A 20,727-nucleotide genomic window follows, 5' to 3' on the forward strand; every position below is an offset into this window, starting at 1 on the left:
ACACCCTTACTCCTGGCTCCACCCCCAAAGTTTCCTGGCTCCACCCCAAAGTCTCCAGATATTTCTTGAGTCGGATTTGGCAACCCTAAGGGAGAGAAAAATCAGGTGGGTCAAGATGGACATACCAGAGGGAACATCCAGGCTGACAAGAGGGATCCGGATTTGCTTGAGAGTAGCCAAGACACTGATGTACGGCTCTGCTACCTCGGTCGGGTTCGTCTCCATGCCCAGAACGGCATCGATCACCAGGTTGTAGGCATCGCTGATCAGCTGAATCTGGTAGGGTAGGAGAGAAGGAAAGAGGAGGCCATGGTTGTCCCCGATTCACCATCGTGATGTGCTCTCGAAGCATCCGTATCCCCAGGGCTTTTTCTGTAGCAGGAGCTCCTTTGCATATTAGGCCTGATGTAGCCAATTCTCCTGGAGCTTTCAGTAGGCCCTGTAAGAAAAGCCCTACGAGCTCTTGGAGCAGGGGTGGCCAAACTTGCTTAACGTAAGAGCCACATAAAATAAATGTCAGATGTTTGAGAGCCACAAGACATGAACATCGGAAGGAAGGAAGGAAGGAAGGAAGGAAGGAAGGAAGGAAGGAAGGAAGGAAGGAAGGAAGGAAGGAAGGAAGGAAGGAAGGAAGGAAGGAAGGAAGGAAGGAAGGAAGGAAGGAAAAAAAATAGATGGGGTAGGGAGAAGTTGAAAGAAAGCAACTTTAAATGCATTCTCCAAGCTTCTGGCTGGCTTGGCTTAGAGAAGTGATTTAAAGAGTCAAATGCTGTTTCCAAGCTAGCCAATGGGGTGGTGAAGGCTTCAAGAGCCACACAATATGTGTAAAAGCCACAATTTGGCCACCCCTGTCTTGGAGGATTGGCTACATCTGGGGCATGTGGCCTAATTTGCCAATGAGTTCCTGCTACAAAAAAAGCCCTGCACATTCGACAGGCTGAATTGGACTGGGTTCCACTTAGGCTTGGGGCTGGAGAAAACGGCTGCTTTGGAGAGTAGGCTGTATGGCATTATAGCGTGCTGAGGTCCCTCCCCAAACCCCACCCCTAAATCCCCACAGATTTCCTAGAGTTTGCAACCCTAGTTCCACTCCACACTCAACATCACATCAGATGCCTCGTAAACATCCCACAAGGCCCAACACCATGGACAGTGGGGAGCAGGCCTTGAATTCTGCAGGAGCTCACCGCTTCTGAACCTTTCTGAGGGTTCCCCTTCCTCCTCCCCACCTACCTTTCCCATTGAATAGGAGGTGCAGCTGCATAACAATATCTGGATTAGGAGAACGGGCAGCCAGCCAGCCAGCCACCAGGGGCTTTGCCACACCCCCAGCAGCCCTCATTCACCCCTGGAGAAGTCCAAGCCATCCCTTCTCCACTTCTTATGTGATTCTGGGCAGCAGGTGGCTTGCTGGCCTTTTAACTGGGGGTGGGGGGGGGAGTGGCCAAGGAGAGCCCCAGGTGAGCGAGACCTGCTTGGGCTGGGCGGATCTCTAGCCAGCCCAAGCAGGTCTCACTAGCCCAGGGCTCTCCTTTCTTGCATCGGGTTGCTTTTGGCTGGTGGGGGGGCAGCAGCATATACTGAGTTATGCTAATGAGCTCCACCACCTGTTTTTCTACAAAACGACCCCTGGGAGGAAGTCCACTATGAAGTTTCCTTAGAAGTGAGTCTCATTCAGTATATAAAGTTGTCAGCTCTGGGTTGGGAAGCACATGGAGATTTTGGGAGTGGAGCCTACAGAGGGTGGAATTATGGGATGGAAGGGGACTGATGGTTGCCAGGTCCCACTCAAGAAATATCTGGGGACTTTGGGGGTGGATGTCAAGTCGACGGATTCAAGAATGAGTCGAAGTTGATACTAAGTTCCCATTTATTGATAACCGGTACTCTGGCGCAAGCCTCTAGCTTGCTAAGAATGAAACCAATACAGTGATACATGGGTTTTAAGGTACACTTCAGAACATTCCTACGGGGGGGGGGGGGCGTTTACAGGAGGAAACATTCACACACAACTACTAGATACTTCCTCAGACGATAGCTAGCAAATGCTCTTGAATTGTTATGCAAGGCTTCCTCCCACCTCAGGCCCTGAGAAGGTGCCGGCTAGTTCCTTCACCCCAGTTACAAATCAAAATAAGAAAAGGGGGGAAGGGGAGCAACTAAGGTAGAACATTAGCAGCAGTGAATCCATTATGATTTTAACAGAGCCTATTGCTTAGGCCATGATCCCCCAGTCTTAAGTCGTTATTAGTTGATCTTGACAGTGGAGCCAGGAGACATTGGGGGTGGAGCCAGGAGCAAGGGTGTGACAAGCATCATTGAACTCCAAAGGGAGTTCCGGCCATCACATTGAAAGGGACTGCACACCTTTTAAATGCCTTCCCTCCACTGGAAATAATGAGGGATAGGGGCCCTGCCTTTTGGGGCTCACAGAATTGGACGCCTTGGTCCAATATTTTGGAAACTTGGGGAGGGTTTTGAGGAAAGGCACCGGATGCTATGCTGAAAATTTTGGTGCCTCTGCCTCAAAGCACAGCCCCTTCAGAGCCCCAGATACCCACAGATTGATTCTCCATTATACCCTATGGGAAATGGTCTCCATGGGATATAATGGAGTGCCCAGCAGACATTTCCCTCCCCCCCACTTTCTGATGACCCTGAAGCGGGGGGAGGGCCTCCAAAGAGGGGGACCCCCCTGCCCCCACCTGGGGATTTCTCAAACACAATTACTGCGTAATTCGTGGGATAATCCAAGCTGGGGATTGGCAGCTCTGAGTCATAATACCATGGAGTCCACCCACCAGAGCTGCCGTTGCCAATCCCCAGGTGGGGGCAGGGGATCCCCCGGTTTGGAGGGCCCCCCCACTTCAGGGTCATCAGAAAGCTGGGGGGGGGAGAATGTCTGCTGGGCACTCCATTATTCCCTATGGAGACCAATTCCTATAGGGGATAATGGATAATATATCTGCAGGTATCTGAGGCTCGGGGGGGGGGGCCCTGCTTTTTCAGGTAGAGGTGCCAAATGTTCAGCATGACATTCTGTGCCTCCCCCCAAAATACCCTCCAAGTTTCAAAAGGTTTGGAGCAGGGGGTCCAATTCAATGAGCCCCCAAAGAAGGTGCCCCTATCCTTCATTATTTCCAAAGGAGGGAAGGCATTTAAAACCGGGCAGTCCCTTTAAATGTGATAGCTGGAACTCCCTTTGGAGTTCATTCACGCTTGTCACAACCTTGCTCCTGGATCCACCCCCAATGTCTCCTGGCTCCACCCCCAAAGTCCGCAGATATGTCTTGAATTGGACTTGGCAACCCTATCTCCAGGAGAATTGATCTTGCAGGGAGGTTGACGACCCCCTGAAAGTACTCTGTTAACATTTTCTTCTTCTGGGAACCCTTTTATGGTTCAAATGTGTAAGAACTGTGGAGATCCCCAAAACCGGCCTCTTTCTAGAGAAACTAGAACCAAATTTGTGCGGTGTACTTTTCACTCTTTACCAATTATTACATTCAGTGTTGTATCAAATACCACATTTCTCTCAATGCGCCAAGCTTTGCTTCCTCTTTTATATATTGCAGTGTTGTTATATAAAAAAAGATTATTCAAAAACTTTGCTCTTTCCCAGTTTTTCCATCCTTAATTTCATTCTGATCATGCCTCCTGGAATCAGGTTTTTTTTTGGTCCCTGGGAAATGGGGAGGGGAAGCTTCTAATTACTGCTTTTCATCCACTTGTAAAGTGATTGCTCACTCATTTTTTTTAAAAAAAACTGCACCAATTACAATCCTAAAGGGGGAAATAAGTAATCGATTGTTTTGGAGAAGGAGAAAAGTAGTAATTAAGAAGGGAAAGTGTTAATTATAGCCTCTGCACTCCCTCAAACCCCAAGGAAAAGAAAGTAATTAAGAATCTGTTCAGAAATACCAGAATGAATGGTAATGAGCAGGACTGCAGTTGTGGCTGGCTGGGTTTCAGGGGGTGTGTAATTTAATATGCAAATGAGTTCCTGCTGGGCTTTTCCGACAAAAAAAACCCTCCATGTGAAATGATGGTGACAGCAGGGGGTGTGGCCTAATATGCAAATGCATTTCTCGAGGCTTTGTTGTACCAGGGACTTTTTTGCACACTAGGCTGCACCCCCCTGATGTAGCCAATCCTCCTGGAGCTTGCAGTAGGCCCTGTAAGCTCTTGGAGGATTGGCTACATCAGGAGGGTGTGGCCTAATATGCAAAGGAGATCCTGTTAAAAAAAAAAAGCCCTGGAATTTCTGCTGGACTTCTTCTATATATAAAAAAGCCCTGCTAAGAGCAGCCATAGCAAAATTTAAAGGGACAGGAGCCCTATAAATTCTCAGTCTTTTGATCATAGTTTTGCCCAGGGCTTTTTTTTGTAGCAGGAAAGTTTATGTTTAATTTGATTTATACCCCACCCTCCCCGCCAAGGCAGGCTCAGTCAAAGAAATCCTTTGCATATTAGGCCACACCCCTCTTATGTAGCCAATCCTCCAAGAGCTTACAGGGCTCTTCTTACAGGGTCTACCGTAAACTCTTGGAGGATTGGCTACATCAGGGGTGTGTGGCCTAATATGCAAAGGAGTTCCTGCTACAAAAAAAGCCCTGGAAAGCTCAGCACAGTTCACCCTTCCCTCCCTCTTTCCTTGGAACAACCTTGTGAGGTAGATTAGGGTGACAGAAGAAGAAGAAGAAATTGGATTTATAGCCCGCCCTCCACTCCGAATCTCAGAGTGGCTCACAATCTCCTTTCCCTCCCTCCCCCACAACAGGCACCCTGTGATGTGGGTGGGGTTGATAGGGCTGTCACAGCAGCTGCCCTTTCAAGGACAGGGTCTCAGAGTAGCCTACAATCTCCTTTCCCTCCCTCCCCCACAACAGGCACCCTGTGAGGTGGGTGGGGTTGATAGGGCTCTCACAGCAGTTGCCCTTTCAAGGACAAGGTCTCAGAGCAGCCTACTATCTCCTTTCCCTTCCTCCCCCACCTCAGACACCCTGTGAGGTGGGTGGGGCTGAGAGGGCTCTGCCCTTTCAAGGACAACCTCTGCCAGAACTATGGCTTACCCAAAGCCATTCCAGCAGCTGCATGTGGAGGAGTGGGGAATCAAACCCGGTTCTCCCAGATAAGAGAGCTATGGCTGACCCAAGGCCATTTCAGCAGCTACAAGTGGAGGAGTGGGAAATCAAACCTGGTTCTCCCAGATAAGAGTCCACACACTTAACCACTACACCAAACTGGCTCTCAGCAAGAGACTGGCCCTTCACAGTGGAGTGCCCATGTCTTCCTCGTCTGATGCTCCTGTACCCACTACTCAACACTAGACAGTTGCACTTTAATACTCCTCCCTCAGATAAATGGGACAGCACTTTACCCAACAGGCTTAGAAAAAGACAGAAAAAGCAACATACAAAAGTTCTGTACTGATGACACTGACAGTCCAGATGAATGAAAATCTAGGACAGATTATGGCTCATGTGGAAGAAGCCCATGCCCAGCTGGGACACCTGCAAGCTACTCAATCGTAAGACACCTCAGTGCCAGAAGTGCGGATGGATAAGATGCTCTCACCACTACAACTATTCAGAGTAGGGTGGTCCCAAACTAGGGATTCTTGAAACGGGACTTGTTCTGTATAGAATCTAGGGCAGCTTGCTGGTGGAATGGTGGCCGTATAAGAACATAGAAAGAGCCTGGCTAGATCAGACCAGAGGTCTATCTTGTCCAGCATCTTGTCTCACACAGTGGCCAGCCAGTCCCTCTGGAGAGCCAAAAACAGGGCAGAGAGGCTGAGGCCTTCGTAAGGGCATCAGAAGAGCCCTGCCAAATTAGACCAGTGATGGTCCATCTAGTCCAGCATCTTGTTTCACACAGTAGCCAGCCAGTCCCTCTGGAGGGCCAACAACAGGGCAGAGAAACCAAGGCCTTCATAAGAACATCAGAAGAGCCCTGCTAGATCAGATCAGTGGTCCATCTAGTCCAGCATCCTGCCTCACACAGTGGCCACCCAGTTCCCCTGGAGGGTCAAAAACAGGGCAGAGAGGCTGAGGCCTTCATAAGAACATCAGAAGAGCCCTGCAATCATTTTAATCCATGCTGCTCTGCAGTGCCACCTCTGTGGATGGCCAGTGGGTGGGATTATATCCACCAGTCTTCTGTATGGTTACACCTGGCTCTACAATAGGTTTGCCAATCCCCAGGTGGGGGCAGGGGATCCCAGGTTTGGAGGCCCTCCCCCGGCGTCAGGGTCATCAATGCGGGGAGGGGAGAGGGAAATGTCTGCTGGGTACTTAATTATTCCCTATGGAGACCGATTCCCATAGGAAATAATGGAGAATTGATCAGCGGGTATCTGGGGCTCGGGGGGGGGCTGATTGTTGAGGTAGAGGCACCACATTTGCAGCATAGCATTCAATGCTTCTCCTCAAAAGACCCTCCAAGTTTCAAAAAGATTGGACCAGGGGGTCCAATTCTATGAGCCCCCAAAGGAAGTGCTTCTGTCGTTCATTATTTCCAATGGAGGGGAAGGCATTTAAAAGGTGTGCTGTCCCTTTAAATGTGATGGCCAGAACTCCCTTTGGAGTTCAATCATGCTTGTCACACCCTTGCTCCTGGCTCCACCCCCAATGCCTACTGGCTTCACCCCCATGTCTCCTGGCTCCACCCCCTTGTCTCCTGGCTCCACCTCCAATGTCCCCAGATATTTCTTGAATTGGACTTGGCAAACCTACTCTAAAAAAAGAGGTAAAGTTAGTCCCCTGTGCAAGCACCAATCGTTTCCGACTCTGTGGTTGCTTTCACAACGTTTTCATGGCAGACTTTTTACGAGGTGGTTTGCCATTGTCTTCCCCAGTCATCTACACTTTCCCCCCAGGCAAGCTGGGGGCTCATTTTTTCCGACCTCGGAAGGATGGAAGGCTGAGTCAACCTGGAGCCGGCTACCTGAACTCAGCTTCCGCCGGGATCGAACTCAGGTCGTGAGAGCAGAGCTTAGGACTGCAGTACTGCAGCTTTACCACTCTGCGCCACGGGGCTCTAACCCTACTCCACAAAGCAGCAAATGCCATATTTTGAGGGACTGAGAGAAGAGTGGGCATGAGCAGGTGTTAAAAAGAGCAACCATCTTCATCAGCAGGCTTCTGTGCTCATGAAACGTTTCATCCGCTGCTTTGCTGGAACAAAACAAAAGAACAAAGGCCCTTGCAGGCCAGTCTCCAGCACCCAAGCCTTAATTATGGTTGGCACGGCCAAGGGCTGCCGCAGTGTCGCTTGATTTGCTCCCTAATTAATACCCTGCAGAGAATTTTGTTATTTTAAGAAGGCTTGACTCGCGGGCGGCTTCGTCCCAAGAATGAGACCTCAGCGCTCTTGCAGCGAGAAGCTTCGGTTTCACTGCAATTTCAAGAAAGACGGCAGTTTAACAAGAAGACTTTGGAGGGGAAAAGCTGTTACCGAAGACGCCCAGGCCTTAAAAAACCAAATTAGAAACCGTTCGTTCCCCCCCCCTCCCCGCCTCCTTCTGAGCAGCGGCCCCCCAACTGAAATTATGAGGCCTGCCCCAGAGGCAAGCAAGAAGAAAGGGGTTCCAACAGCTTCGGAAGCCAAACACTGCCTGGTGTTTTACTGGTAACGGGAAATTGATCCTGCCGCTCGCTTCCAAGAACTCGGGACCAAAACTATTGGAAAGGAGGGGGCATCTTTGCCCCCGTCTCTTTGTGTGTGCATAAAATGGGATGTTAATTTTAGGCCACAATCCTTGGCGGGACAACTAGAAGGCTCCTACGGGGGCTCAGGGAATCGGTGTCGGATTCGACTAATTCTTTTCACAAGTAGAACAGAATTCCAGTCCATATATGGACCTTTTACATTTCTGGTCATCTGAACGAAAAGCCCAGAACTCCAGAGGGTTCAATTAGGGCTGCCAAGTCCAATTCAAGAAATATCTGGGGACTTTGGGGGTGGAGCCATGAGAATTTGGGGGTGGAGCCAGGAGCAAGGTTGCGATAAGCACAGTTGAACTCCAAAAGGGAGTTCTGGCAATCACATTTAAAGGGACCGCACACCTTTTAAATGCCTTCCCTCCATAGGATAGGGGCACCTTCTTTGGGGGCTCATAGAATTGGTCCAATCCTTTTGAAACCTGGAGGGTTATGCTGAAAATGATGGGAAAATGCCAAAAACGATGCTATGCTGAAAATGTGGTGCGTCTACCTCAACAAACACCCCCCCCCCAGAGCCCCAGATACTTGCGGATCAATTCTCCATTATACCCTATGGGAATCGGTCTCCATAGGGAATAATGGAGTGCCCAGAGGACATTTCCCTCCCCTCCTGCTTTCTGATGACCCTGAAGTGGGGGGAGGGCCTTCAAACCGGGGGATCCCCTGCCCCAATCTGGGGATTGGCAACCCTAGATTCAATACTTGCCCAAAAGTTACAATGAAGACGGACTTCATAGAAAACGAGAGGTCAGGGCATCTCATTGGCTATGTTCTCTTGTCAGATTTGAAACCAGGGGTGCCAGCCTCCAGGTGGGACCTTGGAATTCCTTTCTCCAGACTACAGAGCTGCATTCTCCTGGGGAAAATGGCTGCTTTGGAAGGTGGACTCTGTGGCGTTGTGTCCCACTGAGGTCCGTGTCCTCCCCGGGCTCCATCCCCAAATCTCCAGGAGTTTTCCCCACCTGGAGTAGCAAACCTCCCCCTAATCTCCTGCTGATGGCCAGGGGGGAGTTGGCAACCCTATCTGGAACAGAAAAGCCATAGTATACACCAGGGGTGGCCAACGGTATCTTTCCAGATGTTTTTTGCCTACAACTCCCATCAGCCCCAGCCAGCATGACTGATGGGAGTTGTAGGCAAAAAACATCTGGAGAGCTACCGTTGGCCACCCCTGGTATACACCAACAAAGTGAACTCTGGTTTATCCACCATTTCTAGCCCAGGGATGGCCAAACTGTGGCTCAGGAGCCACATGTGGCTCTTTCACACATATTGTGTGGCTCTCGAAGCCCCCACTGCCCCGTCAGCCGGGTTGGAGAAGGCATTTGTCTCTTTTAAATCACTTTTCCAAGCCAAACCAGCTGCTGGCTTGGAGAATGCATTTAAAGTGAAAGTTGCTTTCTTTCCACTTCTTCCTCCCCATCCCTGCCCCCACCCCAAGTCCTGCCCCCTTTGCTCACCTCTGTGGGCAGATAGGAAAGAAATGGGATATCCATCTTCTCACACTGTGTAGTGAAATCTCGGTATAGAGGGTTAGAGGACCTCTTGGGGTAGAAGATTGTTGGCTCGTATTCCTGGAACAGGAACAGAAAGGAAAGAGCCAGAAAAATCACTGCGCTATACTCAAGGGTTCATAAAACATTTATACCGTAGATCTCTCTTTACTGTATTCAAAGCAGTTTACAATATAAAAGACTAAAATAAACAAAAACAGAGATAAAACAGCTGACAGAAGCAATAAAATCATGCTGTACCCTTAATCTGGTCAATCTGGCTACAGGGATCCATACCATAGTAACCTCGGGGCTAGACTACTACAATTTATTCAACCCAGTCCTGCCCTTGAAGACATCTCCAGCTGGAACAGAAGAGCACTGCTTGGTCACTATCAGGAGCTACACAGAATGTGTCTATTACACCTATGCTCCAGTCACTCTATTGGTTATTGATTAGTTTTCAGACTGAGTTCAAGGTTGAGGTCAGGGCTTTTTTTGTAACAGGAGCTCCTTTGCATATTAGGCCACACACCCCTGATGGAGCTTGCAGTAGGCCCTGTACTAAATGTCAGAACTTGAAGAACTTCAAACGAGGCCCAGTACTTCGTTACAAAGTATAGGTGTTTATTGAGAACTAAGTTCATGAAGGCACAGAATAACTCTGATAACGGGTTTAGCATTGGTTACAATTTTATGCGGTTGTTACAGAAACAATCAAGTTGGTTCTCACACTTCCAGAGACACTGGTCTGTTCCCAGAGTCTGTTATCAGCAGAGGGAGGAAGGAGTCCTGCTGCGTTGTCCTGGGCGGTTGCCTTCAAAGGACACCTGCAGGCTATTCCCAGGGGCTATCTGTCATTCCTCCGGCGGTTACAGTTTGTTTGAAATGCAAAGCACTTTGATTAGAGGCCTAGCTATGAGTCTACAGGGTTAGTATTGGCACACAAGATGGAGTCAGTTAGGCTAACATTGCTAAGCTTAGCAAGCAGGAAAAGCACAAGTTCTGACACTAAGAGCTCTTGGAGGATGGGCTACATCACGGGTGTGTGGCCTAATATGCAAAGGAGTTCCTGCTACAAAAAAAGCCCTGGGTTTGGGTTATTATCTACTAGGTCCTTCAAAACTGTGGAACTGCCTCTTGTGATATTCTCCATGGAGGACGCATCAATCACCTGAGCAAAGCCTTCAGATGGATAATGAACACATATCTAAATATTCTGTGATGGAATGGCTTGCTTGAGGAGGTAAGGAAGGACCTAGGGTTGCCAATTCCCAGGTGGGGGCAGGGGATCCCCCAGTTTGGAGACCCTCCCCCCTCTTCAGGGTCATCAGGAAGCAGGGGAGAGGGAGGGAAATGTCTGCTGGGCACTCAAGTGTTCTCTATGGAGTCCAATTCCCATAGGGTACAACGGTGAATTGATCTACGGGTATCTGGTGTTCTACAGCCGGTTTGGTGTAGTGGTTAAGTGTGCAGACTCTTATCTGGGAGAACCAGGTTTGATTCCCCACTCCTCCACTTGCACCTGCTGGAATGGCCTTGGGTCAGCCATAGCTCTGGCAGAGGTTGTCGTTGAAAGGGCAGCTGCTGTGAGAGCCCTCTCCAGCCCCACCCACCTCACAGGGAGCCTGTTGTGGGGGAGGAAGGGAAAGGAGATTGTGAGCCGCTCTGAGACTCTTCGGAGTGAAGGGCGGGATATAAATCCACTATCTTCATCTACCTCACAGGGAGCCTGTTGTGGGGGAGGAAGGGAAAGGAGATTGTGAGCCCCTCTGAGACTCTTCGGAGTGAAGGGCGGGATATAAATCCAGTATCTTCATCTACCTCACAGGGTGTCTGTTGTGGGGGAGGAAGGGAAAGGAGATTGTGAGCCGCTCTGAGACTCTTTGGAGTGGAGGGCGGGATATAAATCCAGTATCTTCATCTACCTCACAGGGTGTCTGTTGTGGGGGAGGAAGGGAAAGGAGATTGTGAGCCGCTCTGAGACTCTTCGGAGTGGAGGGCGGGATATAAATCCAATATCTTCATCTACCTCACAGGGTGTCTGTTGTGGGGGAGGAAGGGAAAGGAGATTGTGAGCCGCTCTGAGACTCTTCGGAGTGGAGGGCGGGATATAAATCCAATATCTTCATCTACCTCACAGGGTGTCTGTTGTGGGGGAGGAAGGGAAAGGAGATTGTGAGCCGCTCTGAGACTCTTCGGAGTGGAGGGCGGGATATAAATCCAATATCTTCATCTACCTCACAGGGTGTCTGTTGTGGGGGAGGAAGGGAAAGGAGATTGTGAGCCGCTCTGAGACTCTTCGGAGTGGAGGGCGGGATATAAATCCAATATCTTCATCTACCTCACAGGGTGTCTGTTGTGGGGGAGGAAGGGAAAGGAGATTGTGAGCCGCTCTGAGACTCTTCGGAGTGAAGGGCGGGATATAAATCCAATATCTTCTTCTTCTTCTTCTACAGGGGCTGTGTTTTGAGGTAGAGGCACCAAATTTACAGAATAGCATCCAGTGCCTCTCAACACACTCTCCAAGTTTCAAATAGATTGGACAGGGGGTCTAATTTTGTAAGCCCCCAAAGAAGGTGCCCCTATCCTTCATTATTTCCAAAGGAGGGAAGGCATTTCAAAGGTGTGCTGTCCCTTTAAACTTGATGGCCAGAACTCCCTGTGAAGTTCAATTATGTTTGTCACACCCTTGCTCCAGGCTCCACCCCAGTGTCTCCTGGCTCCACCCCCAAAGTCCCAGGATATTTCTTGAATTGGACTTGGCAACCCTAGTGTCAAGCATCGATATTTCTCAATAATCAGTGTTTTGTTGCTAAATCAAAAGTTGCTTTATTGTAGAAACTCAGAAGCTTTACCAAGGACAGAATCCTTGGAAGTAATGACTTATACATGGCTACATAGTTGCTATATAGGATTACTTCAAAGGATAGTATAAAGATGCAATTTGAGTCACGGGTTCAAAGGTTACTACACAGTATCTCTTTTATTACTAAGGAATTCAGGCTATTAAAAACATCTCCCTTTCTCACACTTCTCCGAGACCTGATAAGAACTGTCTGTGTGAATCTGGGGGAGAGGCACCTCACAGCTTTACCAGCCAGGCTGTAGCATAAACATCCTTGGGCTAGATAGATTTACTGCTTGCCCAACCGTTGTAAAGAGGAGGGGGGCGGTGGATACTAGTGGCCTGCTCTCTGTCTAAGAAACCATCATGGCACTTAGAAATATGCATGCTTGACACCTAGAAGGATCTCACATTTCTGTTGTTTTGCAGAATATGTAATAACAATAACTGTGCACCCTAAAACCACGAATTAAACCATAGCGACCACAAGAGCATGGTTTTTTCAAGGCATGGGATGAACAGAATCGGTTTGCTGTTGCCATTATATGGGAACTGTAGACGGTCTCCCATCCAAGGACTAGTGCTGTGGCCAGGATTTTAAAAGTTTGGAGCACCCTTTCCCCTCCACTGCGGGGGGCTTGCCGCTTCTCAGAAGCTTTCTGGGGTGGGGCAAAAGCTGGAGGCTCTGAAAGCGGCCAAGTCGAGGCAGCCGACCCTGAAACTTTGGAGTCAAGAAGGAGCTGCACCTTGCATGCAAGCAGCGAGGTTTCCTTCCGCCTCCCTCTCCCCCACCCCTCCTTGGCCCATTCCACACAGCTTCCTCCATTTCCCACCCCTCCACCTCCCTCCTCTCTGCCTGCTACTTTTGCTGCTGCAGTGCCCTGTGCCCTGCTCAGCTCTACCGCTGATGACGCTTTGGCAGCTCAGCCATGGCAAAACACAGAGAGAGAGCAGGCTGCCCCCTAAAATCTGGGGTGCCTTGCCTGGAAGTTGGGGGCAGTTCCCCCACAGGCCCCTGTGTGGCTACAGGCCTGCCAAGAACCAGCCTCTATCCAATTCTGCTTCGCTTCCAAGCTAAACTAGGCTATTCAGAGCTGCAGGCTGGGTACCCTTATTCAAGAAAGCTTTTTAATAAGGGGACTTTCTCGGCTTGGCTTCGCGAACGAAGATTTAAGAAGGGTGCAATAGTCCACGTTTGCTGCAGGCTCGCTGGTGGCTGACAAGACCAATGTGGGACAGGCAGGTCCGGCCACAGCGGCTGCAGGGAAAAGTCTGATTTAGGGTTGGTCCTGTAGCAGTGCGATTCTTCCTCAATCTCCTTTTGTCCTCAAGACCAGCTATGCGTGCGTTCTCAAAGGAAGAGACAGCCTGGTGGATGGTGTGCCTCCATGCTTTGCGATCTGAGGCTAGGTCAGACCACTGGTGATGGTTGATGTGACAGGTGCTAAGGGATTTCTTCAAGGAGTCCTTGTACCTCTTCTTTGGTGCCCCTCTATTTCGATGGCCGGTGGAGAGTTCGCCATACAGGGCAATCTTGGGAAGGCGGTGGTTTTCCATCCTAGAAATATGCCCTGCCCAGCGCAGCTGCGTCTTCAACAGCAGTGCCTCGATGCTGGTAACCTCTGCCCGCTTGAGGACTTCAGTGTTGGTCACAAAGTCACTCCAGTGGATGTTGAGGATGGTGCGAAGGCAGCGCTGATGAAAGCGCTCAAGGAGTCGTAGGTGATGACGGTATAAAACCCACGATTCGGAGCCATAGATGAGGGTTGTCATCACAACCGCTTTGTAAACATTGATCTTTGTGCCTTTTTTCAGATGCTTGTTGCTCCACACTCTTTTGTGCAGTCGGCCAAATGCACGGTTTGCCTTTGCCAGCCTGTTGTCAATCTCCTTGTCGATCTTGGCATCTGAGGAGATGATGCACCCCAGGTAGCTGAACTGCTGGACTGTCTTTAGAACTGATTCACCCACAGTGATGCAGGGAGGGTGATAATCTTCCTGGGGTGCAGGCTGGTGGAGAACTTCTGTCTTCTTCAGACTAACTTCTAGGCCGAATAGCTTGGCAGCCTCTGCAAAGCAGGACGTCATATGCTGCAGAGCTGATACCGAGTGGGAGACGAGTGCAGCATCATCAGCAAACAGTAGCTCTCGGATGAGTTTTTCCATTGTCTTGGAGTGTGCCTTTAGTCGCCTCAGGTTGAACAGGCTGCCATCGGTGCGATAGCGGATGTAGACACCATCGTCCTCATCTAGATCTACTGCGGCTCTTTGAAGCATCATGCTAAAGAAGATCGTAAAGAGAGTTGGCGCGAGAACGCAGCCTTGCTTTACACCTGTGCCTATTGGGAAGGGCTCCGAGAGGTCGTTGCAGTGTCTGACTTGGCCTCGCTGGTCTTCGTGTAGCTGGATGATCATGCTGAGGAACCTTGGGGGACATCCTAAACGTTCCAAGATTTGCCACAGGCCTTTCCTGCTAACGGTATCGAAAGCTTTGGTAAGGTCGACAAAAGTCACATACAGAGCCTTGTTCTGTTCCCTGCATTTCTCTTGGAGCTGCCTGAGAACAAATACCATGTCGGTGGTGCTCCTGTTAGCTCTGAAGCCGCACTGGCTCTCTGGGAGGAGTTCTTCTGCAATGGTGGGCACCAGTCTGTTCAGGAGTATTCTGGCAAGGATTTTGCCTGCGATGGAGAGCAGGGTTATCCCCCGGTAGTTGGAGCAGTCTGACTTTTCCCCTTTGTTCTTGTATAGGGTGATGATGATTGCATCGCGAAAGTCCTGTGGTAATTTGCCTTGTTCCCAGCAGGTGACAAGTACTTTGTGAAGTGAGCTATGTAGTACTGTGCCCCCATGCTTCCAGATCTCTGGTGGACTAGGGGACTAGGGGTTCATTTAATAATACCTATGGGGATTTTAGGCCAGTTTCATTTCACTGTTTATTGTCAACATGCCTCTGATTTTACTGCATTGTTCACTAATTTTGTACTCCGGCTTATTGCATTCTTATATATCCTGTTGTTTCTGCATCTTCTAGTTTTGTAACCCAGTTTTATGCATTCTTTGTATGTATTGTACTATTTTTACTACATCGGGTTTTCTTGTTGTTGTTCATTCGCACAATCGAGTCCGACTCTTGGTGACCCCCATGGATCAAGTCATGCCAGGCCCTCCCGTCTTCCACCATCCTCCGAAGTCTGTTCAAATTCGTGTAAGTTACATCAGCAACGCTGTCCAGCCATCTCATCTTTTCCTGTCCCCTTCTTCTTTTGCCTTCTGCCTTTCCCAGCATCAGGGTCTTCTCCATGGAGTGCTCCCTTCTCATTGGGTGGCCAAAGGATTTGAGCTTCAGCTTCAGCATCTGACCTTCCAGGGAACAGTCAGGGTTGATTTCCCTGAGGACTGATTGATTTGATCTTGCAGTCCGAGGGACTCTCAAGAGTCTTCTCACCACATCTCAAAAGCATCTATTCTTCTGCGCTCGGCCTTCCTTATGGTTCAGCTCTCACAGCCATACATTACTACTGGAAATACCATCGCTTTGACTATACGGACTTTTGTTGGCAGGGTGATGTCTCTACTTTTTATTATACTGCCCGGGTTCACCTTAGCTGTCCTCCCAAGGAGCAAACGTCTTTTAATTTCATGGCTGCAGTCACCATCTGCAGAGATCTTGGATCCCAGAAGTCCGTCACTACTTCTGTTTTTTTTAACACCTAATAATTCTAACAGACCAGCTCCCTGTATGAATAATACTGTCAATTTTGTTTAACATATATTATTTCTACTTGAATTGGTAATGTTTTCTTACATGACAATTGCCTCAAGCAGGCCTCTGGCATATAAAGTCCCTAATTAAACTGCATTTTTGGCATAAATTCCCTAAGCAAACGTCACGATCTGCCTTGACTCCAAATAGAAATGCAGACTATAATTAAATGCATTAGGATGAGATCATAAAAATCAAAAACCTTAGAAGGGTTGCAACTTAAAAACAAGAGGATAGTAAATTTAAGCAGTGGAAAGGAGCAAAAGTTCACAAGCACCTTAAAGACTAGCCAAATTTATGGCAGGTTATGAGTAAATTGTGCATCACTCACTTCTTAGTCTTTCAGGTGCTAAGAAGTGAGCAGTGACTCACAAAAGCTCACACCCTGCTACAAATGTTGTTAATAATGTTGCTAATCTTTAAGGTGTTAAGAAGTGAGCAGTGATTAAGATGGGGTTAGATAAACATATGGAGCAAATGTCCATCAGAGGCTATGTAAGGTACAAATGGAACGCTATGTTTGGGGCAGTGATGCTCTGCCTTCTTGGTGCTTGGGGGGCAAGAGTGGGAGGGCTTCTTTGGTTTTGGCCCTGCTGGATGGACCTCCCACCTGGGATTTGGCCACTGGGGGACACAGAGTGTTGGACTGGATGGTAGGGTTGCCAGGTCCAATTCAAGAAATATCTGGGGACTTTGGGGGTGGAGCCAGGAGACTTTGGGGGTGGAGCCAGGAGCAAGGTTGTGACAAGCATCATTGAACTCCAAAGGGAGTTCTGGCCATCACGTTTAAAGGGACCCCACACCTTTTAAATGCTTCCCTCCGTTAGAAATAATGAAGGATAGGGGCACCTTCTTTTGGGGCTCACAGAATTGGACCCCCTGATCCAATCCTTTTGAAGCTTGGAGGGTCTTTTGAGGAGAGGCACTGGATGCGATGCTGCAAATATGGTGCCTCTACCTCAAAAAACAGCCTCCCCAGAGCCCCAAATACCTGCAGATCAGTTCTCTATTATATTATATGGGAATTGGTCTCCATAGGGAATAATGGAGTGTGCAGCAGGTATTTCCACCCCACCCCCCACTTTCTGATGACCCTGAAGTGGGGAGAGGGCCTTTAAGCCAGGGGATCCTCTGCCCCCACCTGGGGATTGGCAAACGTACTGGATGGGCCATTGGCCTGATCCAACATGGCTTCTCTTATGTTCTTATGTGACACAGAGTGTTGGACTGGATGGGCCATTGGCCTGATCCAACATGGCTTCTCTTATGTTCTTATATGACACAGAGTGTTGGACTGGATGGGCCACTGGCCTGATCCAACAGGGCTTCTCTTATGTTCTTATGTGACACAGAGTGTTGGACTGGATGGGCCATTGGCCTGATCCAACATGGCTTCTCTTATGTTCGTTCGCGAAGCCAAGCCGAGAGAGAGAGAGAGATTGTCACCTTTCCAGATAATCCCATTTAACCTTAAGTATCCAGCCATTCCCATTTATCTCCCTAGTCTAATACCTTGGAGCCGCCCCAGGCAGCATTGCAGCTTGGAAATTTCCAGGTTCACCGGACTAAGCTGAAGTTCATTGGCCCAAACTGGCATCCAATTAGGTGTCAGCAAGGAACTCACCATTGGCTCTGCTAATGTCCTGCCTCCTTGGTGATCATAGAGCCTCCCCCTGCTCCTCCCCAAGACCTCCCAGCACCTAAGGGGTCTAAGAGAGTCTATTTAACCTCTGACCCAACTCCACTCATGTGTGCATCTAACAGTATCCCAGTTACACTGCCTAGATCCATCCCCAATTCTGGCCACAGTTTTGGGTCCATTTCCCCTGTCCTCTTATGTCGCCATTGGAAACCTTCCCTGAAGACGACGATGGTAAATATGACCCTGTTTGTCTACCCATATATGTTACCCCTATCAATCTATCTGTATTTCCTTAGACCTGTGTGAATGCGTGAGTGTTTTGTATTTTTACCTTGTATGAAAGAACTATTATTCTAAATAAATTACAATTGGTTTTTATTAAATTAGAGTCCTTTTATTGAGCATTGACTATCTGGATGGTTGAGCCTGGTATACATTGGTAAAAAGATTCCTATTAAAGCCAAGTGTCCATTAAACTAATTCCCCAAACTCGTTTTGAGGGCATTTTGGTTTACACTTCTCTTATGTTCTTATGTGACACAGAGTGTTGGACTGGAGGGGCCATTGGCCAGATCCAACATGGCTTCTCTTATGTTCTTATGTGACACAGAGTGTTGGAATGGAAGGGCCATTGGCCTGATCCAACATGGCTTCTCTGATGTTCTTATGTGACACAGAGTGTTGGACTGGATGGGCCACTGGCCTGATCCAACATGGCTTCTCTTATGTTCTTACGTGACACAGAGTGTTGGACTGGATGGGCCACTGGCCTGATCCAACATGGCTTCTCTTATGTTCCTACGTGACACAGAGTGTTGGACTGGATGGGCCACTGGCCTGATCCAACATGGCTTCTCTTATGTTCTTATGTGACACAGAGTGTTGGACTGGATGAGCCATCGGCCTGATCCAACATGGCTTCTCTTATGTTCTTATGTGACACAGAGTGTTGGACTGGATGGGCCACTGGCCTGATCCAACATGGCTTCTCTTATGTTCTTATGTGACACAGAGTGTTGGACTGGAGGGGCCATTGGCCAGATCCAACATGGCTTCTCTTATGTTCTTATGTGACACAGAGTGTTGGACTGGATGGGCCATTGGCCTGATCCAACAGGGCTTCTCTTATGTTCTTATGTGACACAGAGTGTTGGACTGGATGGGCCACTGGCCTGATCCAACAGGGCTTCTCTTATGTTCTTATGTGACACAGAGTGTTGGACTGGATGGGCCACTGGCCTGATCCAACATGGCTTCTCTTATGTTCTTACATGACACAGAGTGTTGGACTGGATGGGCCACTGGCCTGATCCAACATGGCTTCTCTTATGTTCTTACGTGACACAGAGTGTTGGACTGGAGGGGCCATTGGCCTGATCCAACATGGCTTCTCTTATGTTCTTACGTGACACAGAGTGTTGGACTGGAGGGGCCATTGGCCTGATCCAACATGGCTTCTCTTATGTTCTTATGTGACACAGAGTGTTGGACTGGATGGGCCATTGGCCTGATCCAACAGAGCTTCTCTTATGTTCTTATGTGACACAGAGTGTTGGACTGGATGGGCCATTGGCCTGATCCAACATGGTTTCTCTTTTGTTCTTATGTGACACAGAGTGTTGGACTGGATGGGCCATTGGCCTGATCCAACATGGTTTCTCTTTTGTTCTTATGTGACACAGAGTGTTGGACTGGATGGGCCACTGGCCTGATCCAACAGAGCTTCTCTTATGTTCTTATGTGACACAGAGTGTTGGACTGGATGGGCCATTGGCCTGATCCAAAATGGCTTCTCTTATGTTCTTATGTGATACAGAGTGTTGGACTGGATGGGCCATTGGCCTGATCCAACATGGCTTCTCTTATGCTCTTATGTGACACAGAGTGTTGGACTGGAGGGGCCATTGGCCTGATCTAGCAGGGCTTCTCTTATGCAATTCCATCCATCAGCTGAGAGCAATCTACCTGCTCTGTTGTTGGGTTCCCAGACACAGAGTGTTGGACTGGATGGGCCACTGGCCGGATCCAACAGGGGTTCTCTTATGTTCTTATGTGACACAGAGTGTTGGACTGGAGGGGCCATTGGCCTGATCCAACAGGGCTTCTCTTATGTTCTTATGTGACACAGAGTGTTGGACTGGATGGGCCACTGGCCGGATCCAACAGGGGTTCTCTTATGTTCTTATGTGACACAGAGTGTTGGACTGGAGGGGCCATTGGCCTGATCCAACAGAGCTTCTCTTATGTTCTTATGTGACACAGAGTGTTGGACTGGATGGGCCACTGGCCGGATCCAACAGGGGTTCTCTTATGTTCTTATGTGACACAGAGTGTTGGACTGGAGGGGCCATTGGCCTGATCCAACAGGGCTTCTCTTATGTTCCAGCTTAGGGCACCCTGAAGGTATTTGAATATTAAGGAATTCATGGGGCAGGGGAGTACCTACAAACACACGCAGGTGCCGCGCACATGCCAAGCCGATGGCTCCATTCTGTTCGCAGCCGCAGACCACCAGCAGTGTCGGCTGCTTCTTCGCCAGAGAACGCAGAGGGAAAACCTGCAGAAGGAAAAGCCCAATCGCATGAGAATGCAGCAAAAAGCCACGTCACTGAAACACAAAAGCAACATCAACAAAAAGTTTGAAAGTAGGTCTCAAAGAGGAGCCAATAACAGTGAAGAGGCTGGATTTGAGCTATGTACTATATTTGGAGAGTGCATTTCAGTAGTCTACACCTACATTTATCTCTGCAGGCCTTAAAACGCCCTCGTGAGGGAGGCTAGCTATTAACAATAGAGGGGTAAAAATGCAATTGATAAAATTCTGACCCCAAATTTATAAATCACGCATTTATAGAAGTTCAGGGTAGGTGGAAGAAGCCAAAAACTCAGCTTAAGTTTGCAATCAGTTTTTAATCCTTCTCTTCTGTGGAGATCCTGCCGTATATTCCAGGAGGGCTAAAATGGGAATTCTGATACGGCTGGCATCGAAATTTGGTTAGCTCCATCCAACAAAAGTTGACACAGCTGGTACATTCAGCCAATCTGATTGAATGGCAAATGTATCTAATAATATCAGTACCATGGAGGGGGTGCCCAGTTATTTCTGCCTACGATATTCCATTAAAGGAGGCCAATTATCCCTAAATAGACATTAATAATTGAGGGATTAGGTGGCTTACAATCTCACTGCATCAATGCAGGCTGTTGTGTTTAAATAGCTTTTTTCGGCTATTTTTAAAGCCCCACCATTA

The 20,727-nt window shown here is 48.7% G+C and overlaps 1 protein-coding gene across 1 annotated transcript in view; it reads right to left on the reverse strand.

The window, feature by feature from the left end:
- Positions 1-20,727, reverse strand: part of YJEFN3 (YjeF N-terminal domain containing 3) — a 58,818-nt gene that overhangs the window by 14,816 nt on the left and 23,275 nt on the right. The window contains exons 3-5 of the mRNA XM_060233445.1: positions 19,923-20,033; positions 9,188-9,301; positions 126-276 (exon numbers count right to left, since the gene is read on the reverse strand). Of these exons, the coding sequence (XP_060089428.1) occupies positions 126-276; positions 9,188-9,301; positions 19,923-20,033 (376 nt within the window). The remainder of the gene's footprint in view (positions 1-125; positions 277-9,187; positions 9,302-19,922; positions 20,034-20,727) is intronic.

This window comes from Heteronotia binoei, chromosome 2, assembly GCF_032191835.1.
Source record: "Heteronotia binoei isolate CCM8104 ecotype False Entrance Well chromosome 2, APGP_CSIRO_Hbin_v1, whole genome shotgun sequence".
NCBI lineage: Eukaryota > Metazoa > Chordata > Lepidosauria > Squamata > Gekkonidae > Heteronotia > Heteronotia binoei.